Genomic DNA, 24,257 nt, shown 5'->3' with positions numbered 1-24,257 from the left:
TGGTTCTTGCCCCCTTGTTTGTGTTTTTTATGAAATTATTTATTTGTCTTGTATGGGGGAATTTCTCTAATTACACTGGCTCAACCGGGAGCTCTCTCTCTATGCGACCATCTTGACGATGTTCCGACCGGATGTCCGCTAACTACTTTTTAATAGAAACTTGTACAGTAGCTATAAACTTGAATGTAACTTTACTTTAACTTTTGAGCAGCTTGTAGCTTGTCAAATTACAGATTCAGAGTAGCTTCCCCAACACTGCTGTTAAAACATGCATTGTACTATGAAAAAAACAAACAAAAAAAAACATTCAAGTTAAGTGGAATCAAACAATAGTTCATTGAACTCACCTGAGTTTCTTCAGTGTGCAGTTTGTATTTTCTAATCCGTTCTGGAGTTTCTTCACTCCTGAATCCTGCAGATTATTGTTGCTGATGTCAAGCTCTTTCAGACTGGAGTTTGATCTCAGGACTGTAGCGAGAGCTGAACAGCTTTCCTCTGTTAGACCACACTTACACAGCCTAAAATGATGAACAGAAGAGGGAGAATTTACAAACACAAAGTACTTGACGCCAACATGTTTTTGTCACCAAATGTCTTTAAGATGCTTTAAATGTACAATAACATATGAACACAATACTCACATCAGTGTGTTGAGTTTACAGTGTTTGTCCTGCAGTAGAGCAGCAATCTGATTCACTCGTGTGTTTCCTAGTTCATGTTCACTCAGATTCAGCTCTCTCAGGAGTAACGGGTTTTTAATGTAAAAATCTTCAGTCAGATATTTACAGGCTTTATCTGCATCAGGACTTTGTAACAACCTGGACAAAGGAGAAGTATGCTGACATTACCTGCTACTAATGATGTGCAAGACTAGTCGACTAAACGGTACAGCTGCTACTAGTCGACACTAAAAACAACAGTCGATTACACAAAGAAAAATAAAATAAAAATAAAAAGTTTTTTTTAATCAAATTACTGTCGTTTTAATGTTTCTGTGATGAGCAGAGCACGGCCCAGAGCCATGAAACGGATCTCGCGTCCCAGGAGCTCTGGAAGGATAAAAGGAGTAACGACAGTGTAGGACGAGAGAGGACCAGGGCTGCGTTTCCAGATAATGATGGATCTTAGCACTTACGAGGATTTTCTACGAGCGACTTTACGAACGTTCGTGTTCATTTCACGTGCGTTTCACAAAAACGAACTTAGCACGATCGCACGCAGCTGTGCTTTAAGTGCTACTTAAGAGTCGCTGTCCGTTTGTGAAGTGCTGAAATGTCACCTTGTAGAATGGCTCGTAATTGTAGCACACGCTTGTATTTTGAAATCTATAAAAAGCACAAACCTTCGGGTGGAGACACCAGCAAATTGGCTGAACCAAAAAATATATATATATACATTTTTCTAAAAGAGGAGATTAATGTCATTTTAGATGAGGCGGAGCTATACAAACGTATTATTTCCAGTAGGTTTAAGGGCAGTCAAACAAATAAACAAAAACAAAAAATCTAGGAGGATATTGCTAGAAAACTGACTGCAACTAGGGGCATTAAAAGATCAGGGAAGGAAGTCAGGAAGAAGTGGCAAGCCTTGCTAAAAGGAAAAGGGCACTGCAGAGGACAACATTTAATAAAACAGGTGGTGCCCAATGAGTCCTCCCTTCTCACAGCAGAGGAAGAAAAGGCATTGTCAATACTTGGCACAAGTGCTTCAGATGGCATTTGTGGTGGTATTGACATCCATGGAGGAGTAGGGGTAACTCAACCTGAGCCTGAGTCAGGTCCTTCATGCTCAGAGGAACTATCAGTTTCATCTGCCATCTCCCAGCACATCTCCTAGTCCTCCAAACAACCCTCCCAGGCCTCAGCCTCCATCTTCTGTTGTCCAGACTGCAGCCACACACCTCAGCAGTTTGAGAATCTTTGTAGTTGTAGTCAGGACATATGAGAGTGTCCTTACTTAACAGGGAGGAATAAGATGAAGAGGTGGTGGAGGAGGAGGTCAAAGATGGCATGATGTGACCACATGATGGCCAACCAAGAAATGCCCAATACATGGCACAAGTCATTGACAGATTTTTTTAGTTCATCCCTATTTTTCCCAGTCTTTGAAGCATATTTCATCTTTTATAAAACAATTTGTTCATTCATTTAATTTAGATAAAAATTATTGGATTAAATTATTTCAATTTTTTTGTTTTTGTTTTCTGCCCTTTTTAATTATTTCATTTAGAAATTCATTAAAACAAAAAACGAGTAATAAAGTGTACAATAAACTTGAAGTAGGCTACAATCGAAACCTTATAATCACATTACACTTGAATAAAGGTGTAATCTGCCGGATGTCCTGCAGGTGACCTCATAACTCTGTCTTCTTACGATGCACTTAGGGATTTACGATTACTCCAGAGCACTCGTAGATCTACGATGATTTTCAAGTGCTACTTAAATTGCTTTTGGGAAACAGACCGTAATATTAAGATCAGTCGTACGATCGTTTTTACTATCTTCTTTGGCTTACGATGCTTTTGGGAAACGCAGCCCAGGCCTGGGACATTTAAGTTGCATGTTGTTTATGTATGTGCAGCAGTCGGCCATGATGCACCTGACGTTTACTTTCGTTTTATTTACTTTGTCAATAAAACTTAAGTTTACAGTTCACCGGTTCCCCCTTCTTCCCTGAGCCCTGAACTTTGTTACATTTATATTTAAAGGCATTTTAAATAACACATTAAAATAAAACACTGGGGAAAATAATACCTTAAGCTGTACTCTTTTAATTTTACCTCAGATCTCGCATGCGTTTACTTCCTGTCAGTCGCGGTGAGCTCAGAAATGACGGCTCGAAAGACAATCAATGAGCTGGAGAATTTTGAATAAAAAAAAAAAGTTTTAAAGGGAAATTTTTTTTTATGAAAGCTGTGACACGTCAAACTGGCATAATTCCACTGGAGCCATGCGTAAACATATTCAACACATGCACATAGGTGTGATAGCCAAAGCAATCAAATGCCCATCGCGTCATTCACTTCAACTTCAAATATCTTATCTCTGAGATGACAGTAACAGACATGTTCCCACTCAGTTCTGTTGAGGGAGAAGGCTTACGAAAAGTCATAACGCAAGGCAAGCGTACTGCATATTCATAACCTTTTTAGCAGCATTAATTATGGGATTCGACTGTTTGATTTATTGTTTCAAATGGATCATATGTAGCCTACGCACAAGTCTTACTTTAGTCTAGTCGAGTCGGTTACAAAACTTCCATTTAAAGGCACACTAGGCAGCTTTCCGTTTTTGTCAAACAGCGACCCCTAGAGTCGCTGTGGAGTACTTGTATTTAACGTTACTGTCGTAAATAGCACTCGCACAGAGCCGTCTCTGCACTCACGGCCTGATCCCTTCCGCCCTCTATACCGGTACCTGTTCAATAGGATGGAAGCTGTAATGAGTGGAAATAAGGTGTGGCCCCTTTAAGAGCTGCGCGCGCCCTGTTGAACTGTCGTCGGCAGTCTGTGTTGTATCATGTGCACCTCGAACACCCGTATGCGGGTTATTTCAGTTTGATGCTCATTCTTATCCTACTTTTGTTTATCAAGTAAAGATGTGGATGGTAGAACGGGTGACAGACAGTTACACGAGTTCGACTGGGGAATAAAGTGCAAGTTGTGAGATGCCAATCGCCTCCGTGAGTCTGTCTGGCTCTCGGTAATAACTTCATCTGTGAGCTATCCCTATTTCTCCTCCTGACAGAACGCGTTACAAAGCATCGGACATCGAACAGGCACAGATAACATCTGAAGATGTCTACTAGTCCATCAACATGAACGATATTTACTCGAGTCTGACTCCTTGCTCGGTCAGTCTGCCGTTTCCTTTCTTTCGTCCTCAGACAAAGCTTTCCTAGCTTTGTGTGCAGTGCCGTAAAGCAATTTGTTACATCGCGAGACCTGATATCACGCGATACTTCCTGACGCGACCCGCTGGCCCAAAGTTGCAAGGGTGTTTTTTCCGCTCACAGGCGCTCGGGGGATGCGCGACGACCACCATTCAACCCGAAACAAGTCATATAACTATTCCAATGACTCCGAAGCTGTTCGGTTAAGGTAAAAAAGTTACTTAGTGCACCTTTAAATGACTGTCAAATTAGTCGAAGCGCACATCCCTAACTAACCTGCTATAGTGATATATGCTCGCAATGTTGTGAAAAAGACTTCAGTCATTTCAAAGCTTTTATAATTGTTTTTTGATAGTAAAATTCTCGCCCACCTAAAATGCTTTTAGGATTATTGAACGTTAATATTTTAATAGCACTTACCTCAGTGTTTTCAGTGAACACTTCTGATCCTGTAGTAAATCATCGAGCTCCTTCACTCCTGATTGTCCAGGATCATTTCCTCTGAGATCCAGCTCTATCAGGTGTGAAGGGTTTGATCTCAGAGCTGAAGCCAGAGCTTTATAACCTTCTTCTGTGATACTGCAGTCTGAAAGTCTACAGAAAATACATAAACACAAATTTTAATTAACATTGCACTGTAATATCAATAAATATGACTAAATCACACTACATCTTAACTTCTTAACTGAATCAGATATGCCACAGTTTTATTCTGCTATTAATCACCAGGAATCTGTTATTGTTACATATGGGTGAGTTTGTTCTAAATTTGATCTTAAATTTAGGTTATTATAGTTAGCCTATAGGCTACATGTATTAATTCATTTTCATTAATATTGTATTTACTTAGGGATACAGATGACGCTGTAAAGTTATTATAAAGGCCTGCTCATGCAATGACAAATGTTCCTCAAAAAAAGAAGTCTGCACTAAAAAAAAAAAAAAAAAATGGAAAAAGCCCAACCCCAAATTAAAATATATTTTTTTAGGGGTGTAACAGTACACAGAAGTCACGGTTTGGTTAGTACCTCGGTTTTGGGGTCACTGTTCTATACGAGTTTGGTATAATAGGAAAAATGGTCACACTTTAGTTTAGGATCCAATTCTCACTATTCACTATTAACTACAACTTTGCCTCAATAAACCCCTAATTACTGCTTATTAATAATTAGCTATGTAATTGTTAAGTTTAGATATGTGGGAGGATTAAGGGATGTAGAATATAGTCATGCAGAATAACGCATTAATATGTGCTTTATAAACAGGGGTGCACATACGTTTTTCAGTCTGGTTCTCATGAGAGCACCTGGAGATTCGGTCTGGTGCTCACACAGCACAGAGTGTGACCCATTAAATATAACTATATATATATATATATATATATATATATATATATATATATATATATATATATATATATATATATATATATATATATATATATATATATATATATATATATAAATGACTAATAGTATTATTGCACTTTATTTAGTTTGTTTTTTGGTAACACTTTATAATAACTGCACACTATTAATCATTAGTTAAGCATTAGTAAACAGTTAATTCATCATTTATAAAGCATTAATAGACATTAATAAGCAATTTATAATTATGGCTATAAATGCTTTATTCTTGATTTATAAGCATATCTATAATGTGTTCAATAATTGTATTTTCATAATTTATTAATGATCAATTTATTATTTTTAAATGAAGTATTGCATTATTTACAAACCAGTTATTTAGGTGCCTTGTAAAGCGTTTACAAAGAAGATTAAAAGGCTCACTGATCTTCTAAACAGAAAAAGGAAACAAATACACACAGTGATACAGAACATAGAAATATTTAACAGCCTTTAAATCTCCTTTATAAATGCTTTACAAGGCATAACTAGTCCTCACTTTAGATGAGCTCACAAAAATAGTTAACTGACCACTACTTAATGCTTTATAACTACCTGAATTAATCATGAATTACAGTAGAAATACATGTTAATAAACCATTTATTAACACACTAAGTAACTATTAGTATATGTCTGAATAATATGTATGAATGTACATTTAAATAATTTATTAATCATTTACTTACACTTTCTAAGTGATCTTATGAACCACTGACAACTCCCAAATAACTGGTTTGTAAATAATGCAATACTTATACAATAAAGTATGAAAATACAATTATTAAACACATTATAGATATGCTTTTAAATCAAGAATACAGCATTTATAACTTTATTTATTTATTTATTTATTGTATTTATAACTGTATTTATAAACTGCTTATTAATGTTTATTAAAGGGTTAGTTCACCCAAAAATGAAAATTATGTCATTAATGACTCTCCCTCATGTCGTTCCAAGCCCGTAAGACCTCCGTTCATCTTCAGAACACAGTTTAAGATATTTTAGATTTAGTCCGAGAGCTTTCTGTCCCTCCATTGAAAATGTATGTACGGTATACTGTCCATGTCCAGAGAGCTAATACAGACATCATCAAAGTAGTCCAAGTGACTCCAGTGGCTCAATCTTAAGTTTATAAAGTGACGAGAATACTTTTTGTGCGCAAAAAACAACAAAAATAACGACTTTATTCCACTATTCATTTCCTTCTCTCTGGGCCTCGAGTTTTTTCACGTAGTGTTTTAGCGCAGCGCTTCTGGGTTGTACGTCAGACGCATCACACACATGACCAGCGTCGGCCAATAGTGAGCCTACGTGTGATGTACAACACAGATGCTCTACGCAGTTATACTACGTGAAAAAACTCGAGGCCCAGAGAGAAGGAAATGAATAGTGGAATAAAGTCGTTATTTTTGTTGTTTTTTGCGCACAAAAAGTATTCTCGTCGCTTTATAAACTTAAGATTGAGCCACTGGAGTCACTTGGACTACTTTGATGATGTCTGTATTAGCTCTCTGGACATGGACAGTATACCGTACATACATTTTCAATGGAGGGACAGAAAGCTAATCTCGTCTAAACCTGCTGATGTTGATCCGTGTTTTTTACCCGAAGTTCATCCGATTCACGTCTGGCCTTACGAGCTTCAGCAGAAAAAACTTTGTTTTTGTTTTTTATCAATATGTGGAGTTTGTGTTGGAGTCTGTGTTTTGCTGGGCGCAGGTCGTTTCTTAGTGTTATCAGGCATGTCATAAGTTGCATAAGTCATAAGTCCATGTCATAAGTTGCAGTGTCGTCGCTGTTGAGTGCAAAGTCAGTAGGCTAGACGAGGCGAGAGGCTCGGGAGCGCGCATGCAGGTGACGTCACTGGCGGTAAATCCGACCCGGGACCTTCACATAAAAATAAGAATACTTGCTTTCAGAGGTAATAGCAAAACCCGCAAAGTGGATCATTTTAATGTGAGATTACAACCCCTTCACACACAGACAATAAAAAAAGGATTCGTTTTGGTAGAAAAGCTACATACTGCACCTTTAAGAGAATAGGGACAACCCTTTTAGACCATGTGCGCCGACCATTTTTCCCGTCGTCAAACTAGCAAAAGTGGATTCGGACACACACTAAGTGCACTTGCGCCGTGTGCTTTAGACCATGCACTTAGATCGCTAAAATATGGCTCAGAGAATGTTTCCTGTGGTGCACTTATAACATTAGTTTGTTTTTTACATCGAAAACTGTAATAATTTAGAAATAAATGGCCATATTCTACCCTGATTTTAGCCCTTTGACTTAAATGTATCCTTAGTTTTGGTTTGTGTCATGCCAAAGTGTCATATGTTTTGCTGTGCTTTGTCAGAGAGCGCTCTTATGCAAATCAGTTATTTTGTGTTTGTTTTCATGCACACAAATATGCACGCACGCAACTACTTTTACTTTTGGCTAATTTAGTGGTTCAAAAGACCAAAACTTCAGCAAAACCTTGCTGTTTGACTCAGAGGAACAAAATGTATGTGTTTCCTTGATGAATCAATGCTGCAGAACGTGATGATGCAACCACGCTCACTACCGAGCCCCTGAATGTCCAACGAGACAAATGTGATACCACTGAAAAGCTGAGAATCTCCCCTTCACTGGACTTTTTAAATCATATAGATCAGATTAGCGTTTCATAGGTTAGCTCCAGGTAGTTTGTTAAGAGCTAATCAAATTTCAGAGGGATCTCCTGTCTATAGGTCTCCTCAAGTCATTCCACAAGTTACTGATCTGATATAGATCTGGGCCCTGACTGGACCAAAATGTTGTTCAACTTTTTCTTCTTCTTGAAGCATTCTTTGTTGATTTAATTTTTTGTTTGGTGTTATTATCGCACTCAAAATGAAATTCTATTTCATCTTTAGGTTTGTGATTTTGTTGCCAAAATAGTTGTATAGAGCAGAATACTCCATAATGCCACTCTCTGTGCATCAAGCGCTTCTGGCAGGTCTAGAATTTGGGATCAGAATGTTTGTTACTTACTGTTACAGTACGTTCCACGTGTCTTTGTGTATGTTTCTGTTGCTCTGTCTCTTCATTCATTGCTTTCAGGTGGAGATTGCTCATTCGCTGCGTGTAGTCATTATGGGTACGCGTCATCAGCTGTTCCACCAATCCACTGCTGCGCTGCTGGGTTTAAAAACCCCATTCACAAGAAGAGAGGCAGATCTCCACCAGATCTCACTTGACTTGCCCTCACAGAGATGCCTTGTTTTAAACGTAACCACTGTTTGGAATGTCTTCGAGTTTAATACCATTAGAGACCTGAGTAACACTCCCTTGAGCTTTGTTGTTAGTTTGATAGCATATGCCTAGCACGCGATTTGAGAAAGCGCACGCCCAGTAACAACGGGAGGTAGGCTTTGTTATTGTTAACTAGGCGTGGAGTGTTCGCCAGTATTGTACTTTCGTTTTTTAGTTAGTGTAGCTTATTTAAGGCGGCGCACCCGCTGAAGATTTCGGTTTTGGTTCTACATTTTTCTTTGTCAGTTAGTTTAGAGGTATGATTAAAATTAGATATTATAATTACGTTTTGATTATTTCATTGATTTGGCGACACTCCTGTTTTTCCTTTATTTTGTATTTATTTTTTCTTGATCTTGTCATGCACCTAATCTTTCATTCCGTATGAATAAACGTTTTAAACGTTTGTAACGTTCCTTGGTGGTTTTTTCCTGTCTTCACACACAGCAACTGTGCCTCACATAAATGTTATGTCATCATCCCCTTTTCCAACTTTAAACACGTAACACTTACTTATTAATTAAAATATTTCAGAATGGAAACAAAAACCCAAGAACACTATACCCTGTTTTCTCAGACGAGGCTTAAACCTAGTCTCAGACTAAAATGCATGTTTGAGCTGTTTTAATTTATATCTTAAAATATGTCAGTGCCATTGTTTTGTCTCAATATGTACACCAGTAATGTCTTTTCTAATTTATGTTTATAAAAACTACAATGCCCTAATTGAACTAAGGCCTAATCCTGGCTTAATATAAGCCCTGTTTTTTAAACCAGGCATATATTTTCTTATTTGGCATGCGAAGTTAAGTTAACTTTAATCTTGCATCACATAGTCGCTGGCGATGCATAAAAGATGTGATGTCAGTAGCTACCTCCATTTTTATTAATTTTTAAAGCTACTTCAGTAACGTCAGGAGCTATGGAAAATTTGCCTGCAGATCAATCACATCACTATGGCAGTGAGACTTTGAGAAGTCAGATGGTCGTTCAGTTGTTGCAAATGCGCCCAACGCACCTGAACACACCTTGTTTTCAGACCAGCAGCCCATATAGGTGCACAAATGGGCGCAAATGCATTTGATTTTTAAACAACGCGGCCCAGGACGTGAAAATGATAACTGCGTCGGGCTGAAACTAACAAAAAACACTTGCATTGCGCCTGGTGCCACATTGCACCGGTGTATGATAGGGCCCTCTGTGTGCAAGTGATGTATGTTTGTGTGCTTAAATGAAAACAGTGCATTAATATAGAACGAACCTGACCTGAACATGTGAATTAAACTGTTTTATTGCACAACTTCCAGCTAATCAGATTTGAATATTCAGACAGACCACTTGTATAATTAATTACAATAAACCTGTAAACATTGGGTTGATTTTAATATCTTTAATTTAGTTAAAATGTGCACATAGCACTAAGAAAATATTAGTATTAGATCAGCACAAAAAAGTTATCAAACATCCTTAAAATGTGGTGAAATGTACTCACTTGAGTATCTTCAGCTCACACACAGGATTCTTCAGTCCCTCACAGATCTCTTTGACTCCTGAGTCCAGCAGACGGCTGTTGTTCAGGTTCAGCTCTTTCAGGATGGTTTTGGAGGAGAGAACAGTAGCTAGAACTGAACAGCTTTCACAATTATTCAGCCTAAACACAGAAACAGCATTATTTATTATTCAGCACATATTCAACACACATCAGATCAGCAGGTCTTCAATTTTGATCACATATGTAACTGATAGTCTCATATAATGAATTAACAGAGAAGTTATAATGTTTAAATCATGATGACTCACTTGATTTTCTCCACTTTGCTATGAGAGTCCATCAAAAGAGCAGAGAGCTTTTCTCCATCCAGATCTCCTAGTTTATCTTCACTCAGATCCAGTTCTGTCAGTAATAATGGACTTCTACCCAGAACTTTAGTGAGACACTCACACGCTTCCTGTGCAGCAGCACTTTTCAAAAACCTACAGAACACAGAAGAGTATTTTAGATAATTCTGTCAAAATGTTGTTTTTTTTGCACCTTCCATTCTTTCAAGCTAAGCAAATACATGATGCACAATGCGAAAACAATGTGAAATCAATAAAAAATGTTTACTGTATGTTAAAATATATCAAAACTACAATGTGGCGAATGTAGGAACCAGTCTCCACCTTAAACAGATATCTATACCGAAGGCTGTGTATCAAATCCGTTCAAGCAGATAATTTTCACTTGACTGTGCTTTTCCATTGTTTTTCTAGTACTTTTAGTTGTGGTATCGAAATTGTGAAATTTCACTGGTAACTAAAATGTAGGTTTCAACCTTATACAAAGTTATGGGTCAATTTATGTCAAGTTATGGGTATTTTATTTATTTATTTTAGTTTTGGTGGGGGCTAGTAAAAATGATTAATTGAATTGTATCAAGAATCAAATTAAGAATTTTTAAGTCATATACACAACATTATTTAAAACATAATGACATTATTTTATAAAATTTTCATGGAGCTTTCTGGAAGCTTATTTCCCAGAATGCTATAATTTATCTAAAATTTTAAATTTGAGAATTAGAAGATTGTTATACGATTACAGAAATGGTGTTAACTGATTTTAAAATTAGTTTTGGAGAAGTCTAATCAGAAATTCAAAATTATGTAATTATGTTTTATCACAAGGTTCGTGTCACAAAATATAGTTGTGTGACTGTTGAATTTCAGTAATAGATATGCTGAAAATTCCTCTACCTTTAATTGCAATTCCTCTCCAATTCCCAATCCCCTTAGTTTCATATAGCAGATATCACATTTGTGGCTTATTTGAAATATTTTAAGACATTAATCACCTGGTCTTTAATTTACATTGTTCATCCTGTAGTAAATCATCGAGCTCCTTCACTCCTAATTGTCCAGGATCATTTCCTGTGAGATCCAGCTCTATCAGGTGTGAAGGGTTTGATCTCAGAGCTGAAGCCAGAGCTTTATAACCTTCTTCTGTGATACTGCAGTCTGAGAGTCTAGAACAGAAAGGAAAATGTAACATTCAGACGATTATTCAGTTATTCTACAATTTATAAGAACAGAACAAAAATCGTGCATGTTCTTCACGATAAAAAACAAGCAAACTAAATTTCTAATTTTCATATTAAAATCATGAAATGGAACCAATAATAACGTAAAATAAACTTATTAAACTGAATTTCTCGTTAATACAGATTTACATATTAATTCATACTTACAGTGCTTAGTACAATATTTAATAATACTGCAACTAATATTTTAGCCTTAATAATCGTCATAATTTTCAAGACTTTAATATATATTAGCATATTGAAATGTGGATAAATAAAAATACACACTTCAGTTTCGTCAATCTGCATTGTGTATTTTCCAACAGAGGACAGATCTTCTCAATTCCTGAGTTTCCTAGTTTATTCTCACTCAGATCCAGCTCTATCAGGTTTGAAGAGTTTGAATTAAACACTGAAGTCAGAGCAGCACAACCTTCTGCTGTAATGCTGTTATTATTCAGCCTGAAGAGAAAGAAAAAGGAAACACTCTTCAGTTAATCTTAAAACTTTCTTTATGAAAAATGTTATTTTTATAGATATTTTACATGTTAAGTATTAGACCAAGTAAAATACTCACGTCAGTGTGTTGAGTTTACAGTGTTTATCCTGCAGTAGAGCAGCGATCTGATCCACTCCTGTGTCTCCTAGTTCACGTTTACTCAGATTCAGTTCTCTCAGGAGTAACGGGTCATCACCCACAATTCCTTTCACATACTGACAGGCTTCATCTGCAGGAGGACTCAAAAACCTGGAGATAGAGGAAGTACATTGACATTACGTGCCATATAATGAATTTTTCAAAGTTTTTCAAAGAGCCTTTAGTTCCCTTTCGAAAGGGAACTTGTACTGCGTCCTGTGACGCTTTGGAGAACGCCTCAGTGTGACTGATGACTGAAGTACTGTGTTATCACGGCAATCATATTGGCCGGCGACAGCCATGATGTCACTACTAGTGTGACCAGGAAGTATAAAAGGGCGCCTAGAGAACGTGTCATCCTCTTTTCGTTTCCCTTTTCAGGGACTGTGATGCTGGTACTGTGAAGAGAATATCATGGCTTCCTACAAGCACATCAGTAAGTGTGCCGACCCGTGTAAAAGATTTCAGACATCTGGTGACACTCATGTCCTCTGCTGTCTGGGTGAGGAGCTGTTTCCCACGTTGTAAGAGAAAACACTAGAGACCACATTGGTGTGAGTGTGGCAGGCCTCCTCTTCTTCGAGAGTCATCCTGCTGAGGCCTCCACTCCCCATAGCCCTGCGGAGGTGCTATCTGTCTCTGGTTAGAGACTGTGGTCAGGTTCATTCTTCAAAGAAAGCAGGTTGTTGGCTTCAGCTGATAGAGCATGATAGCCTCCCTGGTATGGGGGTTGACGTTGGTCCCCCTGAAAAGTAGCAGGCTAGAGCCATTTGGGTCTGGGCCATTAAAGAACCCCTCTCTAAGTCCTTCGTGTGAAATCACAAAGGTGCTCCCTTATTAAAGCATGAAACTTGGGCAGTGGCCGTAGGAGGTAGTGTTACTGACAGCCTGGTGCGTACCAGTAGTAAATGTATTTGTGCTTGTCACAGTCATGATTGGCAAACATCCCCTCAGCATTAAAACTACTGCACATTAATTGAAGAAAGAAAAAAAACCCTCACTTCAGTGTCTTGAGTTGACACTTCTGATCCTGTAGTAAATCATCGAGCTCCTTCACTCCTGATTGTCCAGGATCATTTCCCCTGAGATCCAGCTCTATCAGGTGTGAAGGGTTTGATCTCAGAGCTGAAGCCAGAGCTTTATAACCTCCTTCTGTGATACTGCAGTCTGAAAGTCTACAACAGAAATGAAAATATAAGATTCAGCTTATTAACTAGTTATTCTTAAAATTACCAGAACAATTTTAAGCCCTAAAGGAAATGGTTCGTGAATTATAGTTTCTTTCTTGTACAAATTAGAGAATAGAAAAAATAAGATATAGATGCAAACAAAAGAGACCTTTAATATGTTAGAAATCATCTGACCTGAGTTTCTCCAGTTTACAGTTATTTTTCAGTCCAACAGAGAGCAGCTTCACTCCTGAATCCTGCAGATTATTATTGCTCAGGTCAAGATCCTTCAGAATGCTGGAGTCTGAACTGAGAACTGAAGCCAGAGCTGAACAGCTTTCCTCTGTTAGATCACACTTACTGATCCTAAATAAAATATTACAAAACATGATGAAGACACACAACTGTACCATTAACTGTAGGAAGTAGAGAAAAGATCAGAAGACTACAACCTGAAAAGATTATTTGATCATTATGAATTTTACCTTCCAGCTATTATTAATACTGCTGTTTAAAAGTGTATAACAAAATTTATCTCATATAATTGCTGTGTAAGTTTGACCTGAATGAGCCATTTGTATAAAAATGAGTTGTCTAATCAGGTTCATCATCAGGTTCACTCTTGAGAGAGCGCTCACAGAGATGAACGACATGCTTGCTGACACTGACATGTTCAGGTCAAGCTAACGTTACTCCTCTTGTTCTAGAGAGTCATTTTGCAGAGTATGTTGCTCCCTAGAGCCGCTACGCACAAGCCCGAGAATATGCCCTAGATATCCTCGGATGTTAGCTCTGAAGAAAAGAGCCTAATGAGAATCAGGAGGAGAATCCTGAGAGCCATTTGAATTAAAATGAGTTGTCTAATCAGTGAGAAGTATTCAAACCTTATTTGAGACAATTTAGAGTGACTGTTAAAAGTTCCTTTTTCTGGGTCCAACGGTGAAGGTGTCTTTATTAGTACCAATTGGAAACCTGAAGTTTTTACTGAAGTAATTGCATTGAATTAACGTTACAAAGTGATGTTGGTCAGTCCTGAGTGCTGCTGTCCTGCAGAGTTTTGCTCCGACCCAACTCACCTTCCCTTCAAGTAGCTTTAGTAATCCTGAAGACATTCAGGTGTGTTTGATTAGGGTTGAAGCTAAACTATGCAGAACGGCTGCACTCCAGGACCAATGTTGTCTATCCCTGCACTAGCTGTTCTAACAACAATATAACAATGGCAGACTCTGTGCTTCTTACTCAGGACTGTGTCTATGCTAATAGGAGATTGTCACCAGTGGGCGAGGCTCTCAAAAACAAACATAAAATATTTTCTCAAAACAAGCGAATCCAGATTTCATTGACATCATTGTAGGAAGAAATCTGGAATCGCTTGTTTTGAGAGAATGTTTATGATTTATGGGGATTTAAAAAAAAGGATTGGGTGGATTTGAACTATTATAGGCTGGTTGTTTACACACACTGTGGACACGCATGTGTTCAAACACCTTATAAAAGTATTAGTAAAGTAATTTTTGCATAATAGGTCCCATTTGTTTTTATTTATAATTAAATATAAATGTATAGCTATTTTTTCCCCGAAACATTCTTGTTTTGAATAGGCTACCATTTAATTTAAAGGGGCGCTATTATACAAAATGTACTTTATTAGTTTGAACACAGGTGTTTCCACAGTGTGTGTAAACAACCAGCCTATAATGGTAAAAATACACCCACTCCTTGTTTTATAATCCCCATAAATCATAAACAGCATAGTTTAGCTCCAACCCTAATCAAACACACCTCAATATCTTCAGGATTACTAAAGCTATGTGAAGGATGGTGAGTTGGGTCGGAGCTAAACTCTGCAGGACAGCACCACCTACAATCCGTGAGCTTGTGATATGTGTCAGCTACGTCAACATTATGTAATAATAAACATGGAGTTTCCATAAACTCCGGCATCTGAGCCACTAAGTACGCAGTGGTGTAATTTTATTTATGAACGTAATGTGTCCAAGAAAACAGGTCAATTTTACATTATGTGCATGTAACTTTACACCAGACTGCTTTGCACACAAGGGTGAGTAAAACACAGGATTTCCACAGAAGGTGATGGAGATGGATCGAAACCAACTGTTCATGATCCAATTTCACATGTGATGTTTGTAAATTGCCTTTCTGAATGTGTTTCGTTAGCACATTGTCTGTTGTTTCTTACTGTATTCACAGAGACCAAAGCCATGCCGTTATTTTATTTTTTAACCCCAAAATGCTCATTGTCTGTATAAATCATAAATGCATCTTCATTCTTATTAAGTCTATCAAACAGTGTGTAACTTCAGCCATGTTAACCGTGCAGAATGCTATCAAGCTAATTCAGCTGTGGTTAAACAACACAATAAAACGAGCGGACTGGACAGAAACGATCATGAAAAATGCTTGCGTTTGCAGTGCACACTTCATATCAGTTAAGGTTGAATAAACTATTGTCTTTTGTTGGTATGGATTATGGTTTGATTACATGTCTAAAGATTTCTCATTCATGCCCACCTAATCAGAAATTGGGGAACTAAGTGATTTCTCATGTAACGCTAACTTTTTACGCGCAATAGCTAACTTTGTTAATCGTACAACTACAGTAGCAGTTTACTAACGACCAGAAACTAAACATAAAGGAAACCTTTTGTGTTGTCTCTCTTTCTAAAATTGCCATAAGTGCAATTGTAGAGAGAGGGAACAGTGAAGGCCAGTGGTTGCATTTGCAACGTTTGCCTGTGTTAGTACATAGTTATAGTCATATAAAGATTTATATGCCCTCAGTTTCTTTTTACTATACACGCTCGGTTTTTCTTTTATGTAAGTGTAGATGTCAGGCCACTCCTGTCAGTTCGTCCATCCATTGAGTACGAGTCTGACAATTTCTATATGTCATAAACTATAAGGGCAAGGCTTCTAAAATTTGGGGCGTGATATTTAAATGATGATTGTTTTCAGCTGCCACATTTATCAATGTATGATCAGTCATATGATGGGATTGGCAGCATACAAATGTCTCATGAATTATGAATCACACGTGAACCCTGTTGCAAAATGATTTCTGTGCTCGGATCTACGCTCGTTTCTACATTAAGACTGATAAATGAGGCCCAAAGAGAAGCAGCAAAAAGGAAAGTTAAAATTAAAAATTTAAAAGCTAAACAGGTATTAATGTGAAGTAGAGAGTAAACTGACTGAAAAAAATCTTGCATCAGCTTAGTCTGGTATGAAAACTATAGTAGGTATATAGCAATGTATGATGTCAGGAATTCAGACATCAATTGCGTTTCCCAAAAGCACAACAACAAACTTCGTCGTTATCAGCGTAGTGTTTCATGTTTTAAAATTTTATGGATTTATTTTTTTTACATGGATTGCTCAATCTCCTGTCTGCACAACAAATTTACCCTAGGGTACTAAAAAAGACACCTTGACCTTGATTATACTGAATGTTCATTGGATGAACAGATTAGTCAACTCAGATATTACCTTCGCTATATATCAGTTCATTCTTAATAGTATTTAAAATTTACCACAATTAATTAACAATATTTCCCTTTGTTCTAATTGTTACATCAAATAACTTACCAAAGTGTCTCCAATTTACACTTTACACTCTCCAGTCTAGCGCAGAGCAGCTTCACTCCTGTATCCTGCAGATTATTATTGTTCATGTGCAACTCTTTCAGACTGGAATCTGATCCAAGAACTGCAGCCAGAGCCGAACAGCTTTTGTATGTCAAGTTACAGTCATTTAGCCTACAAAAGAATTAGATTACAGAGTTTTCTACATAATACTTATATACTAAAATTATAATAAAATAGTCAAATTAGACTTTATTTCCACTGTATTCATTAGAGGAAAAATATAAATAAAAAAAAACTACAGATATAAATTAAATATATAGATGGTATACATTCATAGATGGTATACAATTAAGAATTAATGCAGATAAAAACAAAAAGTAAAAGACTTACAGAGCTCTTTTGGAGGCTTTGATGACCGCTGATAGTCTAATTAGACATTCGTCTGATTTCTTAAATTTCTGAAGCTCAAAGTCCCCCAGCTCCTCCTCTGATGTCAACAACACAAAGGCCAGAGCAGACCACTGGGCAGGTGAAAGGTGAGATGAGAGACTTCCTTCTCTAAGTTGTGTTTGAATGTCTTTAACCAGAGTTTGGTCATTCAGTTCATTCAGACAGTAGAACAGATTGATGGACCTTTCTGGAGATAAATTTTCTCCTAACTTTTGCTTGATGTACTGAACTATGTCCTTGTTGCTCTGGTCATTGCTGTCTTGCTGTGTCAACAGACCTCGTAAGAGTGGATAATTAGACTGAAGTGATAGACCAAGAAGGAATCGAAGGAAAAGATCCAGATGTCCATTGTCACTTGTGAGCGCCTTGTCCACTGCAGTTTTCAGCAAATCAATCACGGCTTCATTTTTGTTTTCCTGCTCTGTAGACTCTTGAACAAACACACTTTTCTTGCTGCTGTCTAGAAAAAGATGTGCATAAAGGGCTGCAATAAACTCTTGAATGCTCAAATGAACAAAGCAGTACATGGTACCAATAATGATTCCCGTTTCCTCCTTAAAGATCTGTGTACACATGCCTGAAAACACTGATGCTTTAGAGGCATCAATACCACAGTCCTTCAGGTCTGTCTCATAGAAGATCAGGTTGTTTTTTTCCAGCTGATGAAATGCCAGTTTCCCCAGTGAAAGGATGGCATCTTTATCCCAGGAAACATCTGGTCTGTATTCTCCATCATACTTTTGTCTGCTCTGCTGGATCTGAAAGCGGAGAAAGTGTGTGTACATTTGTGTCAGAGTCTTAGGAAGGTCTTCAGTATTTGATTTCTGCAGTGTTATAGAGGCGTCCTCAGTCTGATTTTTTGTATTATTTATTTTCTCCTCCAAAATGTTTTGGAGAACAGTGGCTGCAATCCAGCAGAAGACTGGGATGTGACACATGATGAAGAGACTCTTTGATTGTTTAACGTGATCAATGATTCTGTTGGCCATTTTCTCATCAGTGAATCTTTTTCTGAAGTACTCTTCCTTTTGTGCATCATTGAACCCTCTGACCTCTGTCACACGGTCAACACAGTCAGGAGGAATCTTAGCGGCAGCCGCTGGTCTGGTGGTGATCCAGATAAGAGCAGAAGGAAGAAGATTTCCCTTGATGAGGTTCGTTAGGAGAACATCCAGAGAGGCTGGTGACGATACATCACGCCACGTCTCATTGTCCTTAAAGTTTAAAGGAAGGCGACATTCATCCAATCCATCAAGAATGAACAGGACTTTGAATTTATCCTCTCTTGTAAGGTTCAGTCTTTTTATCTCTGGGAAAAACTGACTAACAAGGTTCATCAAGCTTTGTTTTTCTTTCTCCTTTAAGTTCATCTCTCTGAATGGAAGAGGAAATATGAAGCTGATATCTTGATTTTCTTTTCGTTCGGCCCAATCCAGAATAAACTTTTGCACCGAGATGGATTTACCGATGCCAGCAACTCCTTTTGTCAGTACATTTCTGATCTGCTTGCGTTGTTCAGGTGATTCAAACAAATTTGTGCATTCAATCTGTATCTCTTGTGATTCAGCACGCCTGGAAATCTCAATCTGTCTCACCTCATGTTCTGTATTGACCTGGTCACTGCCACCCTGAGTGATATAGAGATCTGTGTAGATGTCATTCAGATCTATGGAGTCACCTTGCTTTGCAATTCCTTCAAACACACATCGATACTTCTTCTTCAGGTTCGATTTAAGTTGTTGTTGTTGATGAATAAAGACAAGCTCATCTAAACACACAAACAGAAATAAAAATACTTGATCCTACTTTTCTCTCCTGACTTTAAGTGACAACATGACAGATGGTCATGAGCCTCTTACCTTTTAGAGTATCTGCAAGTTCATCTTGCTTCATACTTTTTAGGAAGTGCAGTGTGATATCAAGAGCTGCTTCTTTGATGCTACACATGTCATCTATATAGTCTTGCACAAAGTATTGAGTGTTCTCCTTTATTAGTAATTTCTTAAACTTTTCCAGCTCATTCTTTAGGAATACAATTATTTTGTGCTCAAGGTCCTAAAAGCATAAAAACAAAGATGGGTACAACAACAAAATGTAACCAAATTCACATCCATATATGAAACATATGGTTAAACAAATTACAAATAAAAAAAACTGCAGAACACCAGTTAGCTTGAGCAAACTATTTATGCAATAATTTTAGGTAAAATGATTGAAAGTACCTAGTTAAATGAGAAACAAGTGTTTGCCTATATGCAGTTTTTACAGGTGCATTGCTTCTGCTGGATTATGCTGTTAACTTCTTAGACAAAGGCAGTAAATGTAACACACATACCAGAATTAAGGTAGGCAAATATTACCATTACAGAATGTCAATATGACTGTGCCCCAAATCATACATAAATTACAAATCATACAGAATTGTAAAGTTGCTAAATATTGTTTACATATAATTGCAAGTTTAATGAAGCTGTTTGTCTACCAACATGAAAATATATGAGTCTAGCATTGTTGACATGTGGATGTGTACACAACTAAAATGCTAGGGGAAATGCTAAATACATTAATTAGTTGTCTTTTTTTTAAATAAAAATACACTATTTTACATTTGTTGAAAACCCCATTTGTTTATTATAATATAATTGTGAACAATAAATACAAAACAATATTTTTCCATACCTGAAAGACCCAGTTGAGATTTTCTCTGAACTTCTTGAAGCGGCAACTCTGAAAGTCTGTTTTTTTCTCATACTGAATCCTGTTAGCAAAATAAATGTGGTCATTGTTTATAGTATATCTAATAAAATACAGCATGTGCAACATTAGACAAAACTAGAACTGGAAACAGCATTTTTTTGCAAACAAATGTCAACATTTGGTTATGTTTCATGTTCTTGTTTCATGTCTGTCATGTGATTCCCTGTTCAAGTCATGTGATCCGGCCATGTGTTCCCTTGTCTGTTGTGTCATGTTGTCATTGGTTCATCATTTCATTGTTCACAGGTGTCCCTTGTCTAGTCATTAGTCTTGTGTGTATTTAAGCCCTCATGTTTGCCGTGTGTCTTGGTCTAGTTTTGTTCCACTGTAACTAACTGCTGTCGGTAAGCGTCATGTCATGATCTTGATTCATGTCATGTTTTTTTTATCATAATCAAAGCTGCACGTGGGTTCTATCTTCAAACTTGCCTGGATTCATTACAACACATCTACAGTATGTTGATAAGGAGCTTCAAATGTATACACTATAAGATCATTCTCAAGATCAGTTTTACCAGTGATTTCTGTTTTTATTTCTTATGGGGTATTTTTTTTATTACATGAAGGTATATGCAAGCATCCTTAGTGATTCATATCTGTAAAAACTGACTGAAGACATCAATGTCACAGTCCAATAGCCAAAGAGAATATTATCACACAACTCACGTGACAAAGCAAATAAACATTGTCTTTTTAAAGGGACAATTCACCCAAAAATGAAAATCCTGTCATTTACTCACCCTTAAGTTGTTCTAAACATGTATAGGCCTACATTTCTTTGTTGTCCTCAACATAAGATATTTTGAAGAATGTTCATAACTAAAAGTGCATGGTCCCAATTGACTCCCATAATATTTTTCCCTACTATGGAAGTGAGTGGGGCTCAACAACTGTTTGGTTTTCATCATTATTCAAAATATCATTTTTTTTGTAAAGCATAGAAACTTTTTTATTCAGCAACTTGAGGGTGAGTAAATGATGACAGAATTTTCATTTTTGGGTGAACTATCCCTTCACGTATTTTAACACGTATGCAAGGTGCTGAATTTTCTTCAAAAGGCACAATGTACAACATTTTAAACGCCAGGTCACTTTCAAAAAAATGATAATAACAATAATTATGAATTCTAACATGGTGAATTGTTTGTGTTGTAAATTAAACTAAAATTTGAACAGTGTTATTTAAAAGTTGTGTTTGTGTCCCCAGCTGTTGAGAAGAAAAGATGCCAGTTCCACATCACTGTTCATTCCCTTTTGAACCTTTAGACTTTCCCACCGTGCAATTTCTGCACCGATATTTACTGTGGTCTTTTGTCCTTTGCTACTAAATCACAAAAACAACAAATCACTAGGAAACTAAAAGATCCACAGATGTCACAGATACCTCTATCCAACACTGACCATTTCAGAAAAAGGTTTTAATGTAAATAAAGTTTCATGATACTCACTGAAATACTTTCTAACACAGTAAATATGTGACCAACAAGAAACACAAGAAATACCTTTTGGTAGATGTTTTCTTACTGAAGCTTGGCAGTTCACCATCTTTTGATTGGTCACTCCTCATAGACACTGAGCTGGACTCAGGTGAGCCGGATCTTTCCCTAATACACAAAGAGCAAACAGAATCCATTTATTGCAGGAGGTCCCACTGTAACATATCTACATCTGCTATACAGCTCTGTTAGCTTACACAGCTACTGCTTTTTTTTCTTCTTTTTTTTTAAAGTTTTTATAAACAAAAATAAATCCACAACATTGATGATAAACTTTAGAGTCATATTTCAGTATATGAATCAGAATCAGAATGAGCTTTTATTTGCCAAGTGTGCGCAAAAAAACAAGGAATTTTTTGTGGTTTTACAGGAGCTCTTGGTACATAAATAAACATACATATATGACACGAGAACAGAAGAATATTTAAATAAGTGAAGAAGTGTATACATCTGAAACAGAACAGAAGATTTATATACAGAATTGTGCATTATGTACTGTGTATATACAACCATATAAAAATATGTATATATATTGTAATGTTTGTACGTCTTGTAATAAAATAAAGAAGCAAGCACAGACATGTGTATTTCTTTCTTCTCTTTTCTACTCTTTTCTTTTCCTTCCTTCCACTGTCATCTAGTGACTAGCCTACATAATAACTCTGCAGACACAACATTTCCAATTTTCTTTAAAGAATTACTTTAAGAAACAATTGATCTCTTTATATTGTTTTATGGTGTGTATCCCCAAACACCTTCTACCTTATTTTATTTATTCTCAGGTTAGGTAAAGTAAGTCAAATTCGATCTAAACAACAAGTATATAGATTTACATACTTACTGTTCAGTCGAAAGACTGCTTTGTGGTTTAGTTCAGCTCAATTCTTTCTATAGCAGAGACTCAAAGCAGGCTGGTTCTTTTACATTGATTATAAGTATTTTTATTATATCAAAATCAACTGGATTACATATTAGTTTATCAAGAAATAAAACAAAAACCAAAGCATAAAATAGGCAGTTCACAAGCTTCAGCTCCAGATGGCAGGCTTAGACCATTGAACTGAGGAGAGGCTGACGGGGTCTGTACAGCGTCTGACGTTGACATATTACACTGTGCTTTTATACTTCGTTTCACACCCACTTATCACATATTCAATCGTCTAAAGATAATTGATCCAATCCAAAATCTTGATCTGTTGTTAACCCTTTCAACTCCTTCAAGAGCTTCTTATAAAAAGCCTTCCTTTCCTTTATTCTCCTTTTCTTCGCTTGGATCCTTTGTTGTCTTCTACGCTTGGTCTATAAAGAAACAGGTAATACTTTCCAATTCTACTTCTCTTGGATATATGCTTTTCACTACTTAATGTTACTTCTATCTATTGATTAAATACTTAAACATGAGTACATTATTGTCATTTCTTGCATTCATTATTACAATAAAGATTATTACAAAAACAAGATACAATGTCTCTCTGAATACAACAGTTCAATAATAAAGACCTTTACAAAATCGTCTCCATTGTCTTTCTTAATAAAACAATTTCACAATAAAGGCTTTTACCAAACAAGTTGCATTGTCTGTTCTTAATAAATCAGATTCACAAATAAAAGACTTTTACAAAACAAGCTACAGTGTCTTTTCTTATACAACACTGTATTCTACTTGGTTATAAAGTTAGTTAGTACTTTATATATGAAGATCACAGATTAATACAGAATAAATTGCATACATATATTTCACTTCTAAAACCACAATGGTGATTAATATCATATCAGCCCATATATATGAGGCGTTCTAATAGAATAAATTGCATGTTTACTTAACAATATAAAACAAGTTATATTAGTAAAACAAATGGTTTATTAATTCCTAGCACTTTCTTTAAGGAGTGCCGTTACGTTAAAACTAATCCAAATACACAACCAAAACAACAATTGACTGGATTTGAATCATAGACTATTTCATTTTATGATGTTAGGCTAACTGGAGGCAGCTCTCTGATGCAGAAGAGAACTTAGAGACTGACAAAGCAAGTAAGTGAGAAACAGTGGCGACAATTTCTGGTTCATTTGTTGGTTCACTCGTCTCAGGTAAGGGGAGTCGAGAGAGACAGTCTGCTGTTGTGTTGTATCTCCCAGGGCAGAAAGCAACATCATAGGAATAGCATAACAGACGGGCTGACCACCTAGCAATTCGCATGGCTTGGTGGTCAATGCGCAGAAAGAAATGTCTACCCCAGAGATACGTCCTCCATTTTTCAATACTCCACACACAAGCCAGTGCTTCCCTCTCCACAGTCGAGTACTTTCTTTCAGCTGACGAAAGAGTTCAAGTTCAAATTCAAATTAATTTTGTTTATGTACCACATTTTACAACAGCCACTGGCTGACCAAAGTGCTTTACAGAACAGCCAGATTAAAAGAAAAGAATACCTACATAACACAGAGCACAAATAAGAGCAGCAAAGCTAAGAGCACCTTAAACAGGAGTAGCAAAACAGTATC

At 36.8% G+C, this 24,257-nt stretch overlaps 1 protein-coding gene across 1 annotated transcript in view; it reads right to left on the bottom strand.

Annotated features, from left to right (window-relative positions):
* Nucleotides 1-343: 343 nt before the first annotated feature.
* LOC311291149 (NACHT, LRR and PYD domains-containing protein 12-like) overlaps nt 344-24,257 on the bottom strand; it is a gene marked incomplete at its 3' end in the record, with an annotated part of 80,615 nt that continues 56,701 nt past the window's right edge. Inside the window, exons 10-25 of the mRNA XM_084410022.1 lie at nt 21,759-21,860; nt 20,179-20,257; nt 19,359-19,554; nt 17,440-19,267; nt 17,050-17,220; nt 13,639-13,809; nt 13,276-13,449; nt 12,215-12,385; nt 11,926-12,099; nt 11,413-11,583; nt 10,379-10,552; nt 10,071-10,229; nt 5,685-5,691; nt 4,315-4,481; nt 642-818; nt 344-518 (exon numbers count right to left, since the gene is read on the bottom strand). Of these exons, the coding sequence (XP_084266148.1) occupies nt 344-518; nt 642-818; nt 4,315-4,481; nt 5,685-5,691; nt 10,071-10,229; nt 10,379-10,552; nt 11,413-11,583; nt 11,926-12,099; nt 12,215-12,385; nt 13,276-13,449; nt 13,639-13,809; nt 17,050-17,220; nt 17,440-19,267; nt 19,359-19,554; nt 20,179-20,257; nt 21,759-21,860 (4,096 nt within the window). The remainder of the gene's footprint in view (nt 519-641; nt 819-4,314; nt 4,482-5,684; nt 5,692-10,070; nt 10,230-10,378; nt 10,553-11,412; nt 11,584-11,925; nt 12,100-12,214; nt 12,386-13,275; nt 13,450-13,638; nt 13,810-17,049; nt 17,221-17,439; nt 19,268-19,358; nt 19,555-20,178; nt 20,258-21,758; nt 21,861-24,257) is intronic.

The sequence above is a fragment of the Rutilus rutilus genome (assembly GCF_951802725.1).
Source record: "Rutilus rutilus genome assembly, chromosome: 5".
Classification (NCBI taxonomy): Eukaryota; Metazoa; Chordata; class Actinopteri; order Cypriniformes; family Leuciscidae; genus Rutilus; species Rutilus rutilus.
The sequence above is the reverse complement of the archived record's forward strand: the minus strand, read 5'-3'. Positions and strand labels throughout refer to the sequence as shown.